Source organism: Mustelus asterias, unplaced genomic scaffold (genome assembly GCF_964213995.1).
Source record: "Mustelus asterias unplaced genomic scaffold, sMusAst1.hap1.1 HAP1_SCAFFOLD_35, whole genome shotgun sequence".
NCBI lineage: Eukaryota > Metazoa > Chordata > Chondrichthyes > Carcharhiniformes > Triakidae > Mustelus > Mustelus asterias.
Window position 1 is genome coordinate 4,497,182 of NW_027590117.1, and position 21,967 is coordinate 4,519,148.

The 21,967-nt window shown below is 42.6% G+C and overlaps 3 protein-coding genes across 3 annotated transcripts in view; 1 reads left to right on the plus strand and 2 right to left on the minus strand.

Moving 5' to 3' along the window:
* Positions 1-21,967, minus strand: part of LOC144482285 (uncharacterized) — an 872,976-nt gene that overhangs the window by 426,659 nt on the left and 424,350 nt on the right. The gene's annotated exons all lie outside the window — the stretch shown is intronic.
* LOC144482277 (uncharacterized) overlaps positions 1-21,967 on the plus strand; it is a 411,284-nt gene that overhangs the window by 11,195 nt on the left and 378,122 nt on the right. The window lies entirely within an intron of this gene.
* On the minus strand, positions 3,180-12,020 carry LOC144482217 (putative G-protein coupled receptor 139). The gene is made up of 3 exons (XM_078201414.1): positions 11,954-12,020; positions 10,299-10,361; positions 3,180-4,090 (listed from the first exon to the last, which is right to left on the minus strand). Exons 1-3 carry the CDS (start codon positions 12,018-12,020, stop codon positions 3,180-3,182), a joined length of 1,041 nt encoding a protein of 346 aa, XP_078057540.1.

Genomic DNA, 21,967 nt, shown 5'->3' on the forward strand with positions numbered 1-21,967 from the left:
GCTATTGATGCGGTTTGTTTGGACGACCAAAGGCATTTAATCAAGTGTGATACGACACATGAATTTAATGCGATGAAGGACAAATTGATTTATTTTGAAGAAACAACGCCAATACATAACATAAAATGCATGATACTCTCGCGAAGAAAAATATGTGCAAAAAATCCAGTTTGACGGGGTTGGTGAGGAGAATGTTTCATAAATTAGACGGCACCGTGCTCTTTATCAATAGGAACACAGAGTACAAAAGCTTGGAACTTAGGTTAAGACTGTAGAAATAACTTTGGTCGGCCTCACGTGTTTTTTCTCCTATTTTGTGCAGCAAACTTTAATAAGAATATAAGCTGAGTAATATAATTAATATAAGCACAGTGAAAAGCTCACAGAGTAACACTTGGTGCCCGCAGAGAGCCACGACAGACAGGTCAAGTTGAATGGCCCCGTTCTTTGCTGCAACAATTCTATGCTATTATGGTCAATTAGGAATGGTATTGGAGGACAAGAATTAACTGTTGGATAGCAATAACTAACGGACAATTTCCCTGTGCATTAAAGGTACAGGTAGAAGTTTCTTAAGACACGAAGCATCTGAGTGGCTGTTTTTAGGGGAGAATTCCGGAGGGCAATCGCTCATCAATCTCCCATTCACACCTTCACAATTCTTTTTTAATGTCCCATTGTGTCACAACGAGTTTTCAAGGATACCAATGGCTGAATGGTCTGATTCCCTGCTCCTCCAGTTCTAGGAGTCTATGTTAATGTCTCTCTCTGTCCATGAAACACAAACTATACTCTCATTTCATCACTCGTGTCTCCCAACATATTACAGCCCGACCTTTTGTTCCCGCTGCCTGTTATTTCCTGAAAACTCATTACATTTCTAAACTTGGCCAATTCTCGTGAAAGGTCATTGACCTAACGCCCAGCTGAACTAGCTGCGAAATGTATCCCACAGGCTGTGGGTCAGATAGTCCCCTGGTAGACACGGGGTGAGGATGATGATAGCGGCGGATATTTAATTAAACCAGGTGCAGGTGGGAGGGCGGGGTCTTCATGATGAACCGCGGAGATACAGGACATTTTTAAACCAGGTGAAGGTGGGAGGTTTGTATGATAAACCGCGGAGATGGAGGGCATCTTTAAATAAAGCTCTTTGGGTCAGAAAAAGGGTGAACAAACTTTGGGAAGGGAGCGGTTCTCTTTTCCCGCTGAAGTGTAAGGGAATTTGTCAGATGGGTGAGGGAATTTTCAATAAACACACATGAGGTCGGGGTGCTCAAGGAGTATGTTAATACAATCCGTGTGGAGAAGGTGTGTACACAAAGCCCTGTCGCAGACCAATTTTTTAATAAGCCTCAGCGGGAAGGGGTGGTTAATAAAACTAAGAACGAGGGAGCGGGTTAATAAACTCCGGGTAGTGGATGAAGGTCAATGTGAGAGGGAGCAGGTGAATTGATAGTGGAGGAAGCGAGCAATTTAATAAACCCTTTTGGAATGGATCCTCAGGAAAACAACGTAACTCATAAGTTGGGAAACGGAAAGAGTCATAATAAACTACATGGTGAGCAGCAGGTTAAAATACACCTGGGAGCTGATTGAGGGATGCTGGGTTAACCCCTCATTGACAGATATCTGAGTAATCAAGGCAGACTTTCATTCCATATTGTTCCAAAAGGCGGGAATCATGCCCATGCCAAATGATTTTGCCGGCTTTTATTTTTTTCACATTGACAGTTGATGGCTTCGGAATATTAGAAATAACATTTCGAGTATATATTCGTTTGCAAACCAAAGAACAACCAATCGCCACTCCACCAATAAGCAGAGAGATGAATAACATTACATAAATCTTTAATTATATTCACAATTATATTCTGCAATGCACAAGCGGGACATGGGTGGCCCAGTGGATCCGTAGTTAGCACTGCTTCCTCACAGCAAAAGGGACCCAGGTTCAATTCTCTGCTTGAGTAACTGTCCTTGTGGAGTCCGCACGTTTTCCCCGTGTCTGCGTGGGTTTCCTCTGGGGGCTCTGGTTTCCTCCCACAGTCGGAAAGACGAGATGGTTAGGTGTATTGGTCATGAAAATCCTCCAAAAGTGTACCCGAACAGGCGCCGGAGTGTGGCGACTCAGGGATTTTCAGAATGACTTCATTGCAGTGTTAATGTGACACCAACAATTTTTTTTTTAATGACAGCAGTGTTGGAGTTTTAAAAATGTTCGGTTATATATAACAATACAGCTGGCATCTCCTTATGCCACGCCACTTCCACATTAATCTGCGAGATCTTTTATGCATCAGACATGGTTCACTCCTGGAGAGCATGATTTTCCTGCAAATGCCAAGGGAACATCCGGAGTGGGAATGGAGCGCAACCAATGTTGCATACAATGACAACATTACTGTGTTTAAAGAAAGCACATTTTCTATGTGAGACCATGATGAGTGTTTATTTTTCGTGCAAGTTCCAGCTACTAACTTCTATTCCTCATGGAGGCCCACTATTTTGTATAGCAGAGATAACAAGCGCGATGAAATTCACATGAACAAAATAACACACAGTAATAAAATGACCGTTGTGCCTATCAAATAGCAGTCAAATATTGTCATACATTTTCAGCATTTCGAATGTTTGTTTCGCCCAGGCTGAGGTCTGTGTAAATGTATCGATTTATTGGTCTTGAGAAGATTGTTAAAACCAATCCATCTCTCCACTAATTGGGCAGGTTGGGCCTATACTCCCTGGAGTTCAGAAGAATAAGAGATGTATTTAAGGTTTCCAAGATTATAAGGGGGATTGACAAAGTAGACATGGTGAGAGTTATTCCGCCTTGTAGGCCAAACTAGAATATGAGATTTAATATGAGTTTTGGCATAAGGGGAGGCAGATTTACAACAGAGAATTGGGGAAATTGCACCTATCAAATTGTCGTGAGTCTATGGAATTCACTGCTTCAGAGTATGGTAGATGCAGGGACTTTAAGTAAATATAAGGAAGATGAGGGCTGATTATCAAATTGAAGGGGGTAAAGGGCTGTGGCGAATGGACAGATTAGTGGAGTTGAGGCCAACTTGAGATCAGCCATGATTGTATTAAATGATGGAACAGACTCTACGGCTAAATTGCCTACTTACATTGACACACTGGAAACATAGGTACCCACATCGATGTTGTTCTCAATTGTTTCGTTTATGAATTAATTGAATAATTGACGTGAGTGGATATTTCACCGCACTATTGAACTGCCCTCTGAACTTTGACTGAGTCACCCCATAAATAAATGTGTTTGTGCAGCAACTTAATATCTGCAACATAAATCCAACTTGTCGAAAGATATATAAAGAACCTTCATAATCTTTGGGATTTGTTCCTGTAATGCTATAATATAAGAACTCAATAACACGTATCAGCCACAGAAGTATGAAGCTGCCAGATATGGTGAAAAGTAAAATCATAGATTTCCGTCTGCTCTCCATTTCAGGGTCACTTCGATTCTCTCCCTTACTCTGACCCCTCAGTCCCTTACGAACTCGACTGGCTACTAAAATATGTCTGACTGTTAAAGCATTCAGCAATAAAATTGAAACAAATGGCAGCAATGGCGTCAGAACTGTATCAAACCAGTCGTATATCACCCATCCAATATCAGTAAAGTAACTTGGCTTTGCATTACAGCTCCATGGCACGTCGTTAATTATCCATCCAGGTTCAAGGGTAAAGTAGAAAGGAACGTTTTTGAAACAAAGCAGAATGCCAGTTGTCACTAGAATTGCAACCACTGTTTTCTCAGTGCAATATTTAGTTTTCAGCTTCGGGCAACAAATGGCCACAAAACGATCAAAGGAGAAAGTCACAGTAAACCAGACAGAACAGTCTGTGGCTGCCCCAACCAGAACAAGAATAATTCTAAATACAGCCGTGGTATTCAGGAAAGTACCTGGGAAATAATAATAACTGATCCTTGAAAAAATGACATCAGTGATAATGACCAGTAGATCCGCCATTGCCATGGCCACCAGATAGCGAGTTGTGCAGTTGGAGAGGCCACATTTTCCCCGAGAAAGGATCATAATTGCCACTAAATTAACTGTAGGTAGAGAAAAGGGGAAAATAAAAAGTAACAATTACTGACCAAATATTCTCAGTGTCTTCCCTTGAGAGGAAGTTTATTTTAACATCAAAATGTTGATGGATCTTGATCTTGTCAGACGTTGAACTATTGACTGCTTCTCAACCGTGACTTCAAATTGACAGATTTGGGCTCAGTGCAGCCCTTACTGCGGTCAGGGTGACACCAGCCCGCCAGCAGGCAGGTTGTCAATTTAAGATTTTAATGAGACTTGAATGCTCTTATATGATTTTTTAAGGGATTCATTGTTTGCAGACAGGTTTGCTTGTTAAGACCAATGCCAGATACAGGGAAATCCATTACTCATGATCAAACCTATGATCGGAATCAGACCTATCCGGGAGTGGACAATCAGGAAATGGCATTGCCTGGGGAGGATGTACAGTTATGGGCGGAGATCATTTGCAACACTTCCTGGAATGCTGAATAATTGGTGCCTCTGAGCTCAGTGTCGCTCTGGGTTTGGGGAGCTGGGATTCGGGAATTCCTGCAGCCGGAACCATGTGGAGTTAATAAGGCGTAAGCAGTATCCAATGGCATTGGTGATCCCTACTTCAGCACCGAAGAGAACTCCTGAGTTTGGACAACCAACACTGCACCAGACCACCATTGCCTGAGGGTTAGACCTTCTATTCCAGAATGAAACAATTTATCCAGTAAGAGGAGGTCGCTTTTGGGAAACTCGCACCTTCTGGCATGATGGTCTGTCACACTTGTATACCGAGGTGGCCGAGAGATTAAGGCGTTGCACTGCAATTCCATTCTCCTTAGCTTGTGTGGGATCCAATCCGAGACTCATCCGTCAGCTATTTGATCTGTGTCCATATTGCGTCACTTTTTGAGGTTGAATTGATGATTGGTTAATTATTCGAAGGTTCACGGAACCAAGATGAAGTTTAGACAAAACGTTCAACAAGCTTCAGGGCTGAATAGTCCAGCATCATTCCATATTCCCATATTCCCAATCCAATGACAAAATCGAGCTGACAATCGATTGAAATCAGGACACGAACTTTGGCCAGGAGTTTGCCACCCATGGAAACATATGGTTTCAGAAGCTCCAAAAGAGACGACAGCTTCATTTGCGGCACTTGAGGCAGGCTTGTCATTCCAGAATCGGCCGTTCAGCAATGAAATGTAGCACAACAGATGATCTTACAGGACCTTAAGATGTAAGTGAAGAGGTTGGCTGTTCGGCCTATCGATCTGCCCCAGCATTCAATGAGATCAAGACTGGACTCATTTAATAATCTTCAACTCCACTTTCCCATCTTTTCCCATGATCCTTGATTACTTACTGATTGAAAAAAAAATCAGTCTAACTTATCCTTGACGTACTTCACTATGCAGCTTCTAATGTCCTCTGCAGTAAAAGTAATTCCACGGATTCACTACCCTCTGAGGGAAGATGTTTTTCATCCTCTCTGTCTTAAATGGATAACCTCTTACACTGAGATGATGCCATCTGGTTCTGGACTCCCGGGGAAGGGGAAAAAACTTGTCGGCATCTAACTTGTCAAATCCCTGAGAATCCTGTATGTCTCAATAAGATCGCCGCTCATTCATGTAAACTCCAGTGAGTACAGGCCCAATCTAATCAACTTCTCCTCAGAAGAAAATCAATCCATACCCCCGATAACCCTAGCGAACCTCCTCTGGACTGCCTCCAATGCTCACATACCTTTCTTTCGATAACATGAAAAAGATTACACTATTACAGGTTTGGTTTCATTAGTGCCGTGTATAGTTTTAGCAAAATGTTCCTATTTGTATGTTCCATTGCCTTTCAAAGAGAGGCTAACATTTCATTTGCCTTCTCTTTTAACTGCTGCAATTGCATGCTAGTTTTTCTTTAAATGCAGGAGGATGCCCCATCCCTCGGTGCTGTGGCTTTTAGCTCTCCATTGAAATAATACTTCGCTCATTTATTCTTCCGACCAAACTGCTTCACTTCACATTTTCCAAAATTATATTCAATTTGCCAAGATTTTGCCCACTCATTTCACCTGTCTCTATCCCTCTGAAGACTCTTTGCAACATCCTCATTAGTCGCCTTCCCCCTTTTTATTCCCGTCATCCTCAAACGTGGCAATAGTACATTCACTTTCCTCGTTGAAGTCATTCATAAATTTTGTAATTAAATGTGGCACCAGCACTGATCCTTCTGGCACTCCACCAGTTTGCGGGCTCTGTCCTAAGAATGTTCATCTTATCTCAATTCTCTGTCTTCTGTCAATTAACTAATCATCTAACCCTGCTAACATGCACGACAGGCTCTTATCTTATTAAATAATCTTTTGGCTAGCACGTTACCGAAAGCGTTTTTGAAAATTGAAGTTTATTACATTCATTAGTTCAACGTTATCTCACCTGCTCATTATCATCTCAAGTAATTCGACTAAAATTGGGAAGCATAATTTCCCCTTCATGAATCCATGCAGACTCTGCTTGATTATATCATGCATTTCTAAATGTTCTGCTATTTTCATACCTTATAATGGGCTCTAAAGTTTTTCAATGACCGATGTTATGTGTAATGTCTTATAATAATATATATTTGTCTCGGTCCCTTTTAGAATAAGGGTGTAACATTCTCAGGTTTCTAATCCCCTGGGACTATTCCAGTATGAAGAAAATGCTTGGATGATTATGGCCAGTGCATCCATTATCTCTGTAATTACTTTCTTTGATATGCTAAGATGCAACACATCAGACCCAGAGGTCTTATCAGGAATTAGCCCCTTTAGTTACAGTCCCTGGAATTCAATGATCAGCCAATGTGGGACTTCAAGTATGTGTTCTGACGCTAATGGTCGGTGTGAACCCGGGACTGTTTTTTTTTTCTCATTAGAGTGCAATTATTCAGTTAGTTCCATGTGGAGATGTTTCTGGTGGTGTCACTGCGTCAGGGAATTCAGATTTCTGCCTGTTACAGTACAAAGTGTTGTCTGCTTCGCAGAAGGAAAGCTCAGTGAGCTGGGCTAAGTGCCTGAGTTAGCACCCACACAAGCATTACCTGCAGCCGAGAGCTCAATGACTGAAGAGAGATTTTGTCTTTCTAATGAAGATGGTGTAGGTTTAAAAACTTCCTGTCCTTCCTCTGATGATCTTCAGGCCTGTGGGTAACTTGCTGGGTGACAGGTGCAGTACTGCAGTGAGGAAAATGGAAAAGGGAATTGGGGCAATGACACAACGTTGTTTGGCTGCAGTGTTTTTGAATGGGGTTGTATTGACTCATTTGTTGAAGATCATTGATTGCATGCGATGATGGAGTAGACATAGGATGGTGACACATGTCTGTGAGCAGCCAAGTTTGAGGTTAGTGCTTCATGAATCTCCAAAATACACAGCTTTTTCGACGTCAAAAAATTCTATGTCCGTCAACATAGACCATAGAACATAGAACATTACAGCGCAGTACAGGCCCTTCGGCCCTCGATGTTGCGCCGACCAGTGGTACCAATCTAAAGCCCCTCTAATCTACACTATTCCAATATCATCCATATGTTTATCCAATAACCATTTGAATGCTCTTAATGTTGACGAGTCCACTATTGCTGCAGGCAGGGCATTCCACGCCCTTACTGCTCTCTGAGTAAAGAACCTACCTCTAACATCTGTCCTATATCTCTCACCCCTCAATTTAAAGCTATGTCCCCTCGTGCTCGCCAACACCATCCGAGGAAAAGGGCTCTCACTATCCACCCTATCTAATCCTCTGATCATCTTGTATGCCTCTATTAAGTCACCTCTTAACCTTCTTCTCTCTAACGAAAACAACCTCAAGCCCCTCAGCCTTTCCTCATACGATTTTCCCACCATACCAGGCAACATTCTGGTAAATCTCCTCTGCACCCTTTCCAACACTTCCACGTCTTTCCTATAATACAGCGACCAGAACTGTACGCAATACTCCAAATGCGGCCGCACCAGAGTTTTGTACAGTTGCAGCATGACCTCCTGGCTCCGAAACTCAATCCCTCTACCAATAAAAGCTAACACACCGTACGCCTTCTTAACAACCCTATCAACCTGGGTGCCAACTTTCAGGGATCTATGCACATGGACACCCAGATCCCTCTGTTCATCCACACTACCAAGTATCTTACCATTAGCCCAGTACTCTGTATTCCTGTTACTCCTTCCAAAGTGAATCACCTCACACCTTTCCGCATTAAACTCCATTTGCCACCTCTCAGCCCAGCTCTGCAGCTTATCTATGTCCCTCTGTAACCTGCCACTTCCCTCCGCACTGTCTCCAACTCCACCGACTTTAGTGTCATAAAGTCAACGGGAGCTTTCTTTTGTATTTTCTGGCATCTGGGTATCAGTGGAACTTCCAAAAATAGAACTGACAGAAATATCACAACAGTATTCAGGCACATGTTGCTGCGAGCTGCGAACTGCATTCATTGACCATATTGGCTGATTTTGGTGCTTCTTGTGATGAAATAGGAAGATGGCAGATTCGCGTCCTACCGCCATCGCTTTATACAGAAATCTGGTGGAAATTCCTGAACACTGAGTTTTCTCCCTTGTCGGCTGAAAGTTCTGCCTTTTCTCCAAAACATCGCAGGACTATATTTCAGCATGTATTTTTTTTTTCATTCCATTCTCCCTCATCTTAGTATTTTAGCTCTTCACACATCGACAGTACATCAACACGTTGGATGATTTATTGATGTCCCAATTAGAACAAATTTGTTTTAAACAATCTATTGAATAAAATTCGGGAGTTCATATATCGAGTAGTTGCCACATTTGGTGCCCTGACAGATAAAGTAAACTTCATCATTCGAATCAATTGCGTGAGTTAAGCTATAGGAAAATGCAATATTTTATTATGTTTCAACTGTTCTGGAGGTGTTGAGTCCCTGGATGGTGACAGGTTGGTGTCTGTGAAAGTGTTGTTTTTCCTCTTCTATATCGGAAGGGGTTCCGGGTAGGAGAAAGGCTGTTTCTGGCAATTGAGGAAAGAATGAAAATGTTACCTGTGTTGGGAATATGGCCGGGGATAGGAAGCCATACTTGGTAAGCGCTTGAGCTGAAAATGTTGAAGGCTAACATGATGGATACAGAGAGTAATGAAGTTAGAGGTGGGGACAAGCGGTACTTCATTGTCCGAGGCAAATACAGGCCATTTGTAAACATAAGCGAGTTGGAAATTAGAAACTGATGATTGTTTCCAGTTCGAGGTGTAAGAATAAAACAGTAGCAGAACAGTCCTCAAAGTAGCTTAGAAATAATTGAGAGAGGGAAACAGAATACGTCTGGAACAGATAATGATCCACGTGTCCTAAGCAAAGACAACACTGCGGCTACGCATAGAGGCTCCCAAACCTAATCTACATGAAAGTAGTACGACAATCTTTACAACTGAGTTCCACACATACACTTCACAATAAGGTCCCTGTGAATAAATCAGGATTCAAAATTTGCGGGAGTTTTCATTCCCAAACAAGAGCCGGCCGGGAATAGAGGAGGTTCAGCCGGAATATCAGTGGAATATAAAATATCTCGTCACAATTGGGGCGTCGTGATGTACCGGCAGGAGTTGATGGTGGGGAAGCTGAGGGGAAAATGGAGATTTGGACTATTGTTCTCCTTCATTTTTTCTCTTTGCCAATATTCCAAGCATTTAAGTACAGTTTGAGTCTCCGGGAAATCTGATCAAAGAGAGCTGGATGCACATGTGCAGAAAATATTAATGGAATTCTAGATATTCAAGTTGGATAGTGAGGATAACTTTGATAATCAGAGAAAGAATAAATCATTGATCTTGAGGACTTTATCCGCAACAAAATGAAAGGAATACAGAGGGGTTAGCAGAGGAAAAATCAGTTCACATAATCTTATTAGAATAAAAAACAGTGTCAGAAAACTGACAGACAACCGATGATATTAATATATTTAAACTAAAATATATTGCAAATCCAATGAGCAGTTGCAAAACTTCAGTGGGAGGAAAGATAATGTAACCATCATTTATTTATGTAATGAAAAATCATCCACAAGAATATAATATTTCAGAGTAAAATCAATTTTCCAAACAAAAAGTCATACTTTATCAATCCTACCATATTTTTTGCTGAGTTGTCAGAAAGATTCGATAAGACTAGTAAAATGCAAGTAATGTAATTTGATTTTGTTTATGCTTCAAAGTTACTACACAGCGGTTTCTGGACGGGCATGCAAACAATTGAAGTCAGACTGCGTTCCAGGCAGCGAGCTGGACAACAGAAGAAAAACACATGAATTAAGGGTTAAACGAATTTACTTAGATTGTCAGAGGCACTGAATCTACCCTGATCACTATTTAGATAAATAATATAGACTTGGGAAACAGGTGCACAAGTTCCAAATTTGCCGATAGCTTTAATTGCCTGTCATTGACAGACTGTCAATTTCAGCAACCGTGATACATAGTTTGTCAGTACCGTGCTTTAGAAGTTACTGGGAATGACAATCAGGCTACGAAAACGTAATTGTATAGAGAATTTAAACGATGTGAAAATGACTGCCAGTCAATAATTGTAAACATCCGTGTCTGTCCGAACATTTTACGAGAAGACAGAATAATTTCAATAAATTTCGCATTATGCACACATCAAATATGGACAGAAATCTTGCTCTTTTTCGATTTGCTTCAGCTGAAACATACAGAGAAAGCAGCCTGAAGTGATGCTCAGTCACCTGATCCAATGTTAGCTCGATAAACGGCTAATGTGAGTCCAGTTCGTGGCCCACATTCATTGAAATTCTACAAAGACAATTTCTGCCATTAATACATAGCCAACGGAATGATGATTTCCAACCCGCCTCGTAGTGATGTCGTTTCCCTGCACTGCGCAAAAAACTGAGCGGAAGTGTTCCACTTCAATTAATGATACGCACTGAGTACAGTTCTCTAATGACGGGGACTCGCAGTACTGTACAGGCACTGGGCTGAACTATTCCCGTCCGATTAGTGATTCACGCTCAGTACAATTATATCATGACGGGTTCTCCCAGCACTCCGCATACAGTAGTCTGAAGTTCTCCACTCCAATCAGTGGAATTATGTCGGGACGGGTTCTCCCACCACTGCACAGGCAAGGATCTGAAGTGTTCTACTGCAGTTAGTGACACACGCTACATTTCTATGCTGAGAGGTTTTTGAATAACTGCTGAGAAACTGGGCTGCGTTGTTTCATCCCAGCAAGTGGCGCACATTCAATTCCCTAAAAGATAATGCATTAATGCGTTATCCCAGCTGTCAGATATTTTTCTCCGGTTAGGGACCAACAATCAATGCAGCTTTATGTTAACAATCGGACCCTTTCCACATTTCCAAATCAGAAAGTGATAATGAGGAGTGGAGCAGGAGCTGCGCCGATCATTGTATCGAACCGTGAATTGTTCCCATTCTACTGGGAACCTCGCACTTCATTCACATTTCCTAAAAACCTGTCACTGGAGAACTCATTGTTCCGAATGATAACCAGCTCCAACTATCATTCATCAGCAATATTCACACACCTTGTTTTTGCCTCTATTTAAATAATGCCTGCTGACATCGAATGCAGACAGAAGAGTTAACGCCATTGCACTGAATTTGAGAATTTGTATTATCCATGGCACTGAAATAAAAATGTATAGTTTGATCAGATACATAAAGTTACAAAGAGCATGCACCTCCTAGTTATTTAAACAATGGCACAATTTAGAACTTTGTAGAATGCTACCCATTAATCAAGTCGTAGAGATATCAGTCACAGAGAAAATCTAAAGCAGCACTAGCTGTGACAGAGATTTCCCACCTCAGCGGCACGAATCACTTACCAGGGACGCCAATAGCAGCAATAAATGTGTAGTAAATTTTCTCGATACTGTCTATTGGTCGATGCATTTTGAGTGTGAAGTACACGGCCTCTTCGTGCTTCTGGCAATATTTCTGTATTAAGCTCGGAAGCTTTGTGCATTCTCTAATATTTCATGTATACCACGTGGGATCCCTTACGGGAAATAATGTTGCAAAATCGCTCAAAATATGTTTTTTTTAATCGAACGAACTTGAAGACAAGTTAATTCCCTGTTGTGATAGATCATATTTAGCGCTCGGACAGAATTGAACGCTTTAGATCATATTAATTAAAGAACATAAGATGAGGCAATAGCAATGGCGTTGTTCACCGCAATGCCTCACATAGATTCAGTGGTGTCACTGACATTGTTGTGACCATTTTGTAATTCAAGTCCAAATATGAAAGTCTATCTGTCTCAGGGCTGTTCCACTGCACTGTATGACGTGACTGTTCTTGACACATTTCATCATTTAGTAATCAAACACCAAATGTTCAAGTGCATTCAGCCGCGCCAGATATCCTCTTGGGCAGCCTTTGGCCATATGTATCATAGGTTCATAGAATCGCTACAGGACAGAAGGAAGCTGTTCGCCCATCGGCTCCCACTGACAATATTTCCAGCAGGCCCTACCCTGTCACCCCACGCATTTAACCTGGTAATCCCCCTCACGCTAAGGGGCAATTGATCATCGCCAATCCAATTAACCACACATACTCGGAGTGTGGAGGAAATCTGAGGACCCGGAGGAAACCCGGGCAGGCATGGGGAGAATATGCAACCTCCACACAATTACCCCAGGCCGGAATTGTTCCCGGGTCCCTGCGCTGTGAGACAGCAGTGCTAACCACTGTGCCACCGGAGGCAAGAGAATGTCAGAGGGTCGTGGCATGAAAACTGAAGTCAAGTTCCTGGTCTGCCATGATTTTGCGTTCCCTTTCTTACGATACCAAATGAAACATCGAAAACGAGGCTTATCAAAGCGCGGAAGTCAAACATTAACCCTGTCTGCAGAAGAACTTATAACTTAAGTGGGAGGGCAGAAGCATCAACATCAGTGTCATCTCACAAGCCGGAACCCCAGCATTAAGGATATGCTTGTCCATCATCTGCTTCCTGTGGCTCGGGAAATGCTTCCAATGCCAGGTACTTGGCACCTAAATCATGTAATCTTCTCACAGCTCAGTCAAGGAAGACACACCAGAGGATTGAAATTACAAATACAAGTTACAAAAGGTTGGGGCCCCAGCACAATTGTCCTGTTTGGGGCAGAACGCGTCACATCGGCCAATCAGAAAAAGAGCCATTTTTGCATTCTCCCTGTTTTCTGCCAGCCAGTCTTTCATCAATATGAAACACACTACACCGTAAAATTTTGTATCCTGCAATAACCTTTGATGTGACATCTTATGAAATGTCTTCTGGGAATACAAGGAGAGACCAACTTCAGGTTTCCCAACCACAGCACATGCTATTTCTTCAAACAAAACCAGGCCGATTCTTCTCCATTATTTGAGTTTTGCTAAGTGTGCAGCTAGAACCTCCTTAACGGCTGATGCTAACACCATGCACATGACAAATGTCTACACAACTAGCCTATGCTGCCCTTTCTTTCTGACTCGCTCCCTTTTTGAATAGAGGGGGTATATTTGCCATTATTCAGTGTGATGGAACATATTGCAGATTCTAGTGAATTCTGGGAAATTAACACTACCGTACCCAGTATCCAAGTAACCATCAATTCTAAGACTCCAGAATGATCTCTATGTGGACCCAAAGACTTGTCAGTCAGCAGCTTCACCAGCTTGCTCAGTGCAGTTGTCTTCGTGATTGTAATTTCACTAAGCTCCTCTCTCCATTCCACCTCCTGGTTTACAGCTATTACTGGAGAGCATTTTTTTGCATCGTCTGGAATGAAGACTCCTCAACTCCACCCAAACTGATTCTCCATTCTGATCTTCTGCACCAAGAGTATTTCTAACTATTGCACCAAGTAATCCTTGCTGATCAGGTCTACCCCCATCACCTTTCCCTCGGTTCCTATTCCCATCGAATTTTATAAACTCTGGAATATTCAGAACTCAAACCTTGTCACCCTGCCTCTCCGCCTCCGTCATCCCCATTCACATTAAATCACAATTCGCTCCTGCCACCAAGGGCCGCATCTTGAAGGTTGTTCTTCATCCCGATTTGCCGAGTAATGTAATGGAGTATTTGAGATTTTAAGAATATTGATTCAGAGAAAGAAACGATTTCTGACGGTTGGGAATACTGGACGAGTAGACATCGACATAAATAGACAGATTAGATTGTGGCCAAACTGTTCCTAATTCCTGAGGACACCGGATTTAGTTGGATAGAATACGTCCAAATGGGGATATGGAGATTCTTTTACCTTGATGAGTGATTAGGATCTGAAATGCACTATTTGAAATATACGGAGGAGCGAGACTAATCTGGGATTTCAACCTGGACAGCAACCTGAGCAGAATCGTTTACGTGGAGATGGCACAGGGCTTTGGAGTGGAATAGCTAAGCTTCTCTAAAAGAGACCAAGCCCAGACAAAAAGGACCTCATGGCCTTCACCTGTGTTCGAAATGTCCTGTGTCTGTGTGCAGAAAAAATGCTCTATCACTTTGAGTGTGGTGCAGGATTTCAGTGTGAGCTAATTATCTATCTATCAGTCCGTGTGGATATGTCTGAGTGAATGATTCTTCCAGTATCATTCTATCCTTTGTTCACAATGTGACTTGTGATTTATTATTTATCTCCCAGTCTCTGAGATACTTTGTAAACCTGGATTCATTTGGCCCAGAACATACCTCATTGAACGTGGTGCATTTGGTCTAACTGGTAAAACGTTCAACACGATCCTCCACCTAAAATTCTTCAAGGAACATTTTCTGTTGATCTCTGAAATCCACTCTCTCTTATAACTTATCCAGCTTTCTCTTAATAGAGCTCGGCTAATTGTTTCCAATGCTCCAGCCGATAGCAAATTGCAAATGTGACTGACGCAATAGGAAAATAATTTAGTAATGATTCTACAGTGGAGTTACTGCTCACATCTCTATGCCTATCCTATCACATCCTATTATCAATTCATCATACTGACCTTTTCCTACAACACCGACAGTTAATGTGAATGTCTTCCCATTCTTTGCAGTTCTGGGTTGTGGCCAGTAGATGCCAGCACACTCGGGTAGAGCGAAGCTCACAGATCAGAGAGGGACACAACATACAAGAATTGTTCACGGTGTACTGGGGGGTGAGACGTTTAACAATACTAATGCTGGAGGTGGTTTTTTGTGATGTTTTTTTGTAACAGGCAGTTGTTATCATTGTCTGTCCCTCGATTCGAGGATGACATTCACTCTGAGCCGTGAATGTCTGCCATGGGACTTCCTGTGAGTGAACAGGCCGATTCTCGGCCCACAGATTTTTCGACACATGGGATAGGACGAAGTAATGGGATCTGGAGCGCAGGATTTGTTTCGTGTTACTTTCTTGTCTGCCCCCATTCTGCCCCATGATTAGGTTCTTGGGACTCAAAGCGTGCTGCAGCTTGGCGAACAGGTATTAGCCATTTTGAACGATGAGTAACAAACTCCTATGAGTCATCAGCGTGAATGCTGCCTCGCTTCGACCTGGAGGATTTCGGGGTAACATTGCTACTGGAATTTCTCTCACACTCCGAGGCGTCACTGAAACTCAGTTAATTAGGTACAACGTTGTGTTAAAACCACCAATTCATTGAGAGGTAGAAGAGTGGATTACATTCTTATCTGCCCTTCTCTCCTTCAATTCATCCGTATAAAATCACTCAAAATCTTTCACGAATTTAAAGCCCAGATTCAGGCCATCCCTAAGTCTTGTTATTACAAGAGATGAAAGATCCAACTGTCAATACTTTACTGGGCCTTTCTTTTTTTTCTTAATGATTCTTCTTTTTCTGGGCTTTGGTGCCGCCTGCAGGACCAGCATTTGTTGCCTTTCCCTAATTGCCCTCAAACTGAGAGTGGCTTGCTCGGCCATTTCAGAGAGCAGGTAAGAGTCACCGACATTGCTGTGAGTCTGGAGTCACATGTAGGCCAGACCAGGTAAGGAGGACAGACTTTATCTAAAGTGCACTGGCGAACCAGATGAGGTTTTACAACAATCCACGGTTGTTTCAAGATCGCCTCAAGTGAGACTATCTTTCAATTCCAGTTTGATTAAATCAGTGAATTTCAATTTCACCAGCTGCCTTGGTGGGATTTATTCCGTGGCCCCAAAGATTAGTGTGGGCATCTGGATTACCCGCCCAGTGACGTAACCTTTCACCCCTGTGAACAAAAACAGTTAATTCAACTCATTATTAAACCTCTTCCTGAGGAGATTAGTATTCCCTCCATAGAAATGTATTAAATTCTTTGGCAGAAATACTTTTTTTCTGGTTGATAGCATCAATAATTTATCAAGATTAAGCAGATATTGTGGAGCTGTTCGCAGTTAAACCAAATTATAGGAAATGAATAAACAAAATAAGAAGGAAATGGAAACTGTGAAATAGCCCTGCTGACTTTCACCTCGGTTTTTAGGAAGTTCCACCAGATTTCTGTTTAAAGCGACCCTGAAAGGACTCGAACCTGCAATCTTCTGATGTCCCCGTTGTCATGCTCACCCAAGTCAGGTGCCTTACCCATTCGGGCACGTGGTCAACGCGTCCGCCTCCGGGGTGAGTCTTAGCTCCATGTGAGATTTCCAGATACCAGAAAATTCAAGGGACATCTCCCAGCTGCTGTAAGATTCCAGCAATCTTTACTCAGTAACACCACCAGAAACAGCTGCACAAAGATCTAACTGAAGGATTATAGTGCAGTGGGGAAAATCAAACTACTCCGGGCTCCACAGGAGACCAGTAGCCACGAGAACACACCCCATTCAGTACATTGAGTTACAGGAGCTGTATCTAAAGGAGCTCACGTCCGATAAGTTTCCTGGGTTTGATAACTTTCATCCAAGGATATTAAAGCAAGTAGCTATAGAGATGGTGGAAGGAATTGTAAAAATCAAATACATAAACGGGAGGAGGGCGGTGCGCTTGGGTAAGATGTTCCTCTGGAGAGTTGGTGCAGAGTCGATGGGTAGATGGCCTCCTTTTCCACTGTAGCGAATCTGTGGATTGTGATGTAGGAAAATGTTAAGTGAAGCACTTTGGTAGGAAGAATGTATGAGCTAAGAAATATTTAAATGGACAAAGACTGCAGAAAACTCAGGAAATATATATTGGCATTGATAGCAATCCAGAGAAAGTTCACTAAGTTATTCCAGAGTGTGGAGGGATTTTCTGATGAGGAAAGGATGAGTCGATTGGGCCTATTCTCATTGGAATACAGAAGAAGGAGAGGTGACTGTACTGAGACAGGTAGGATTCACAGGGGACTTAACAGGGTAAATGCTGAGAGGTATTTTTCCCCTTGTGGCAGAGTCTAGGACCGGAGCGCATAATCTCAGAAAAAGGGGGTCTGCCTTTTAAGACAACATGAGGTGATTGTTTTTCTCTCATTGAATCCCCACTGTGCAGAAGGATGCCATTTGTCCCATCAAGTCAGCACCTGCTCTCTGACAATGTATTTGATCCAAGCTCTCTCCCCGGCCCTATTCCCATAATCACAAACATTTGACATGTCCAATCCATTTTACAAAAACGTTAAATCTTAAGCTCGTTTCATTATCCTTCAGTCATTGCCTTGGAAATGCTTTTATTTTTGAAGCACACGCAGATAAATAAATCTTCGATGGAGAATAGAACCCAGGTCAACAACAGATGTTTACAAGGCATCTATAGTCACCAGTACAAAACCATCGCTCGCCCTGGCTGCTGTGTGTGAATCTATGGAACTATTTATCCAGCGGGCTGTAGCGGTTATTTCACTAAGTCTTTTCAAGTTTGAGATAGACGATTTTAATCTGTAAGGGAATCTAGGTTTATGGGGGAAAATAAAGTAGTATCTTATCTCTGATCAGTCAGAATGTTAGAGCAGACTCAATGGGCCGAATGGCCCACCTCTGCTCCTCCGCCTTCTGATTTTAAGAGATTATCTGCTGCGTTCCTTTTCATTGCGCAACTGCGATTCTGGAAGGATAAAATCTGCCACTAGTACCCTAAATGAAGCTGGCGCCTACTTTGGAGCTTCTGAAACCATGTGTTTCCATGGTGGTAAACTCCTGCCCAACGCAGGTGTCCTGATTTGAACGGATTGTCAGCTGATGTTGCTAGTTGGGCTTGTGGCGCAAACGTAGTTCATCTGGCTCCAAATCCAGTCAGGCTCATGGACTTTTCCTACAGTTGATTTCTGGATTTTGTATCTGGATTAACTTCATTCTGTGGGCGTATTCCCGAAATAATGAATTTCGAGACGATGAATGAAATGATATTTGCCGGCTGCTTTCGGATTACGCACTCAGTTTATATTTTTGCAGTTTTATATCTGAACAATGTGTCAGGATGTAATGTGTCCATTGTTCCTAAAATTAAAGCAAGGTCCACAGTCCCAGATGATTCTAGGGCACATCAAAGGGGAGAGCTGACTGGTGGTGATTTAACCGGAAGATTCACACCTCAGGCGAGGAGCAAGGTTGAGAAGCCAGAGCCTTCATGAATAACCTCAAGCGATACGGGAATTGATCCTGAGGGGTTCGGTTGAATCAGCTGTCCAACCAACTAAGCGAAGGCTAGGAAAAAGCAAATTCCGCGGTGATGCACGTCAAAAAGATGATGCTAATTTACTGTCAAGAATATCCAGATATGCCACTTGACAGCTGCCGAATATTTCTTTTTGATGTGAGTGCGAATATGATAGCATATGGTGATTTAGCTCCATCAACCTCTGGTTTATGAGCCCAGCGCACTTCTGCTGCGCTTATTCCTGCCAATTACTGTTGCGCGGGAGCCAGGCAACGATTCATTTTATTGCGTTTTTACTTGAACAAGTACCCGCGTGTTGGGAAGCTCACTTTGTCTGGACAATAACAACATGCCCAGTGTAGCAGAAAGAGAAAGAGACACAGAAAAGCAGTAAGAGACACACACATGGAATGACAGACAGAAAAGATGCCAAGCCAACCAGCAAGATGTGTGGGTAGAGTTGAGGAACCACAAAGGCAAAAAAACCATAATGGGAGTTATGTACAGGCCTCCTGACAGTGGTCAGGACCAGGGGCACAAAATGCACCACGAAATAGAAAGGGCATGTCAGAAAGGCAAGGTCACAGTGATCATGGGGGATTTCAATATGCAGGTGGACTGGGTAAATAATGTTGCCAGTGGACCCAAAGAAAGGGAATTCATTGAATGTTTACAGGATGGCTTTTTGGAACAGCTTGTGATGGAGCCCACGAGGGAACAGGCTATTCTGGACTTAGTGTTATGTAATGAGCCAGACGTGATAAAAGATCTTAAAGTAAGGGAACACTTAGGAAGCAGTGATCATAATATGGTAGAATTCAGTCTGCAATTTGAAAGAAGGAAGGCAGAATCAGATGTGAAGGTTCTACAGTTAAATAAAGGTAATTACAGGCGCATGAGGGAGGAACTGACAAAAATCGACTGGAAGCAGAGCCTAATGGGAAAGACAGTAGAACAGCAATGGCAGGAGTTTCTGGGAGTAATTGAGGACACAGTGCAGAGGTTCATCCCAAACAAAAGAAAGGTTATCAGAGGGGGGATTAGGCAGCCATGGCTGACAAAGGAAGTCAGGGAATGCATCAAGGCAAAAGAGAGAGCCTATAATGTGGCAAAGAGTAGTGGGAAGTCAGAAGATTGGGAAGGCTATAAAAACAAACAGAGGATAACAAAGAGAGAAATAAGGAAGGAGAGGATCAAATATGAAGGTAGGCTAGCCAGTAACATTAGGAATGATAGTAAAAGTTTCTTTAAATACATTAAAAACAAACGGGAGGCAAAAGTAGACATTGGGCCGCTCCAAAATGACGCTGGTAATCTAGTGATGGGAGACAAGGAAATAGCTGAGGAACTTAATAAGTACTTTGCGTCAGTCTTCACAGTAGAAGACATGAGTAATATCCCAACAATTCAGGAAAGTCAGGGGGCAGAGTTGAATATGGTTGCCATCACAAAGGAGAAAGTGCTAGAGAAACTAAAAGGTCTGAAAATTGATAAATCTCCGGGCCCAGATGGGCTACATCCTAGAGTTCTAAAGGAGATAGCTGAAGAAATAGTGGAGGCGTTAGTTATGATCTTTCAAAAGTCACTGGAGTCAGGGAAAGTCCCAGAGGATTGGAAAATCGCTGTTGTAACCCCACTGTTCAAGAAGGGAACAAGAAAAAAGATGGAAAATTATAGGCCAATTAGCCTAACCTCAGTTGTTGGCAAAATTCTAGAATCCATCGTTAAGGATGAGATTTCTAAATTCTTGGAAGTGCAGGGTCGGATTAGGACAAGTCGGCATGGATTTAGTAAGGGGAGGTCGTGCCTGACAAACCTGTTAGAGTTCTTTGAAGAGATAACAAATAGGTTAGACCAAGGAGAGCCAATGGATGTTATCTATCTTGACTTCCAAAAGGCCTTTGACAAGGTGCCTCACGGGAGACTGCTGAGTAAAATAAGGGCCCATGGTATTCGAGGCAAGGTACTAACATGGATTGACGATTGGCTGTCAGACAGAAGGCAGAGAGTTGGGATAAAAGGTTCTTTCTCAGAATGGCAACCGGTGACAAGTGGTGTCCCGCAGGGTTCAGTGTTGGGGCCACAGCTGTTCTCTTTATATATTAACGATCTAGATGACGGGACTGGGAGCATTCTGGCCAAGTTTGCCGATGATACAAAGATAGGTGGAGGGGCAGGTAGTATTGAGGAGGTGGGGAGGCTGCAGAAAGATTTAGACAGTTTAGGAGAGTGGTCCAAGAAGTGGCTGATGAAATTCAACGTGGGCAAGTGCGAGGTCGTACACTTTGGAAAAAAGAATAGAGGCATGGACTATTTTCTAAACGGTGACAAAATTCATAATGCTAAAGTGCAAAGGGACTTGGGAGTCCTAGTCCAGGATTCTCTAAAGGTAAACTTGCAGGTTGAGTCCGTAATTAAGAAAGCAAATGTAATGCTGTCATTTATCTCAAGAGGCTTGGAATACAAAAGCAGGGATGTACTTCTGAGGCTTTATAAAGCACTGGTTAGGCCCCATTTGGAGTACTGTGAGCAATTTTGGGCCCCACACCTCAGGAAGGACATACTGGCACTGGAGCGGGTCCAGCGGAGATTCACACGGATGATCCCAGGAATGGTAGGCCTGACATACGATGAACGTCTGAGGATCGTGGGATTATATTCATTGGAGTTTAGGAGGTTGAGGGGAGATCTGATAGAAACTTACAAGATAATGAACGGCTTAGATAGGATGGACGTAGGGAAGTTGTTTCCATTAACAGGGGAGACTAGGACGCGGGGGCACAGCCTTAGAATAAAAGGGAGTCACTTTAGAACAGAGATGAGGAGAAATTTCTTCAGCCAGAGAGTGGTGGGTCTGTGGAATTCATTGCCACAGAGGGCTGTGGAGGCCGAGACGTTGAGCGTCTTCAAGACAGAAATTGATAAATTCTTGATTTCTCGAGGAATTAAGGGCTATGGGGAGAGAGCGGGTAAATGGAGTTGAAATCAACCATGATTGAATGGTGGAGTGGACTCGATGGGCCGAATGGCCTTACTTCCGCTCCTATGTCTTATGGTCTTATGGTCTAAGATGCTGAGATGGATAAAATGATTATTTATGAAAAGGCATTTTCTGTTTGACAAAGATAGGCCCTGTTTTGAAATGTATTTCCTGTTGTGTAAGTCTGCTCTCTGCTTTGTAATTGTTCTCTGCTGTGTAACTGTTCGCTCTGCTGTGGAACAGTGACTCTGCCGTTGACAGATCTTCACCGTGGTTGTGTCAGATTATCCCTGTTGTGCAGATGTGTTCCTGGTTGGGTGTAAATGTGTGCCCGGTTGTGTA

Bases quoted from the DNA above. Each gene is read 5' to 3' on its own strand.
- LOC144482217 (XM_078201414.1), bottom strand. From the start codon at position 12,020: ATGCATCGACCAATAGACAGTATCGAGAAAATTTACTACACATTTATT. The intron at 10,362-11,953 runs GTAAGTGATTCG...TCTGTTGTCCAG, and splicing joins TGCTGCTATTGGCGTCCCTG to CTCGCTGCCTGGAACGCAGT. The intron at 4,091-10,298 runs GTAACTTTGAAG...CTCTACCTACAG, and splicing joins CGTCCAGAAACCGCTGTGTA to TTAATTTAGTGGCAATTATG.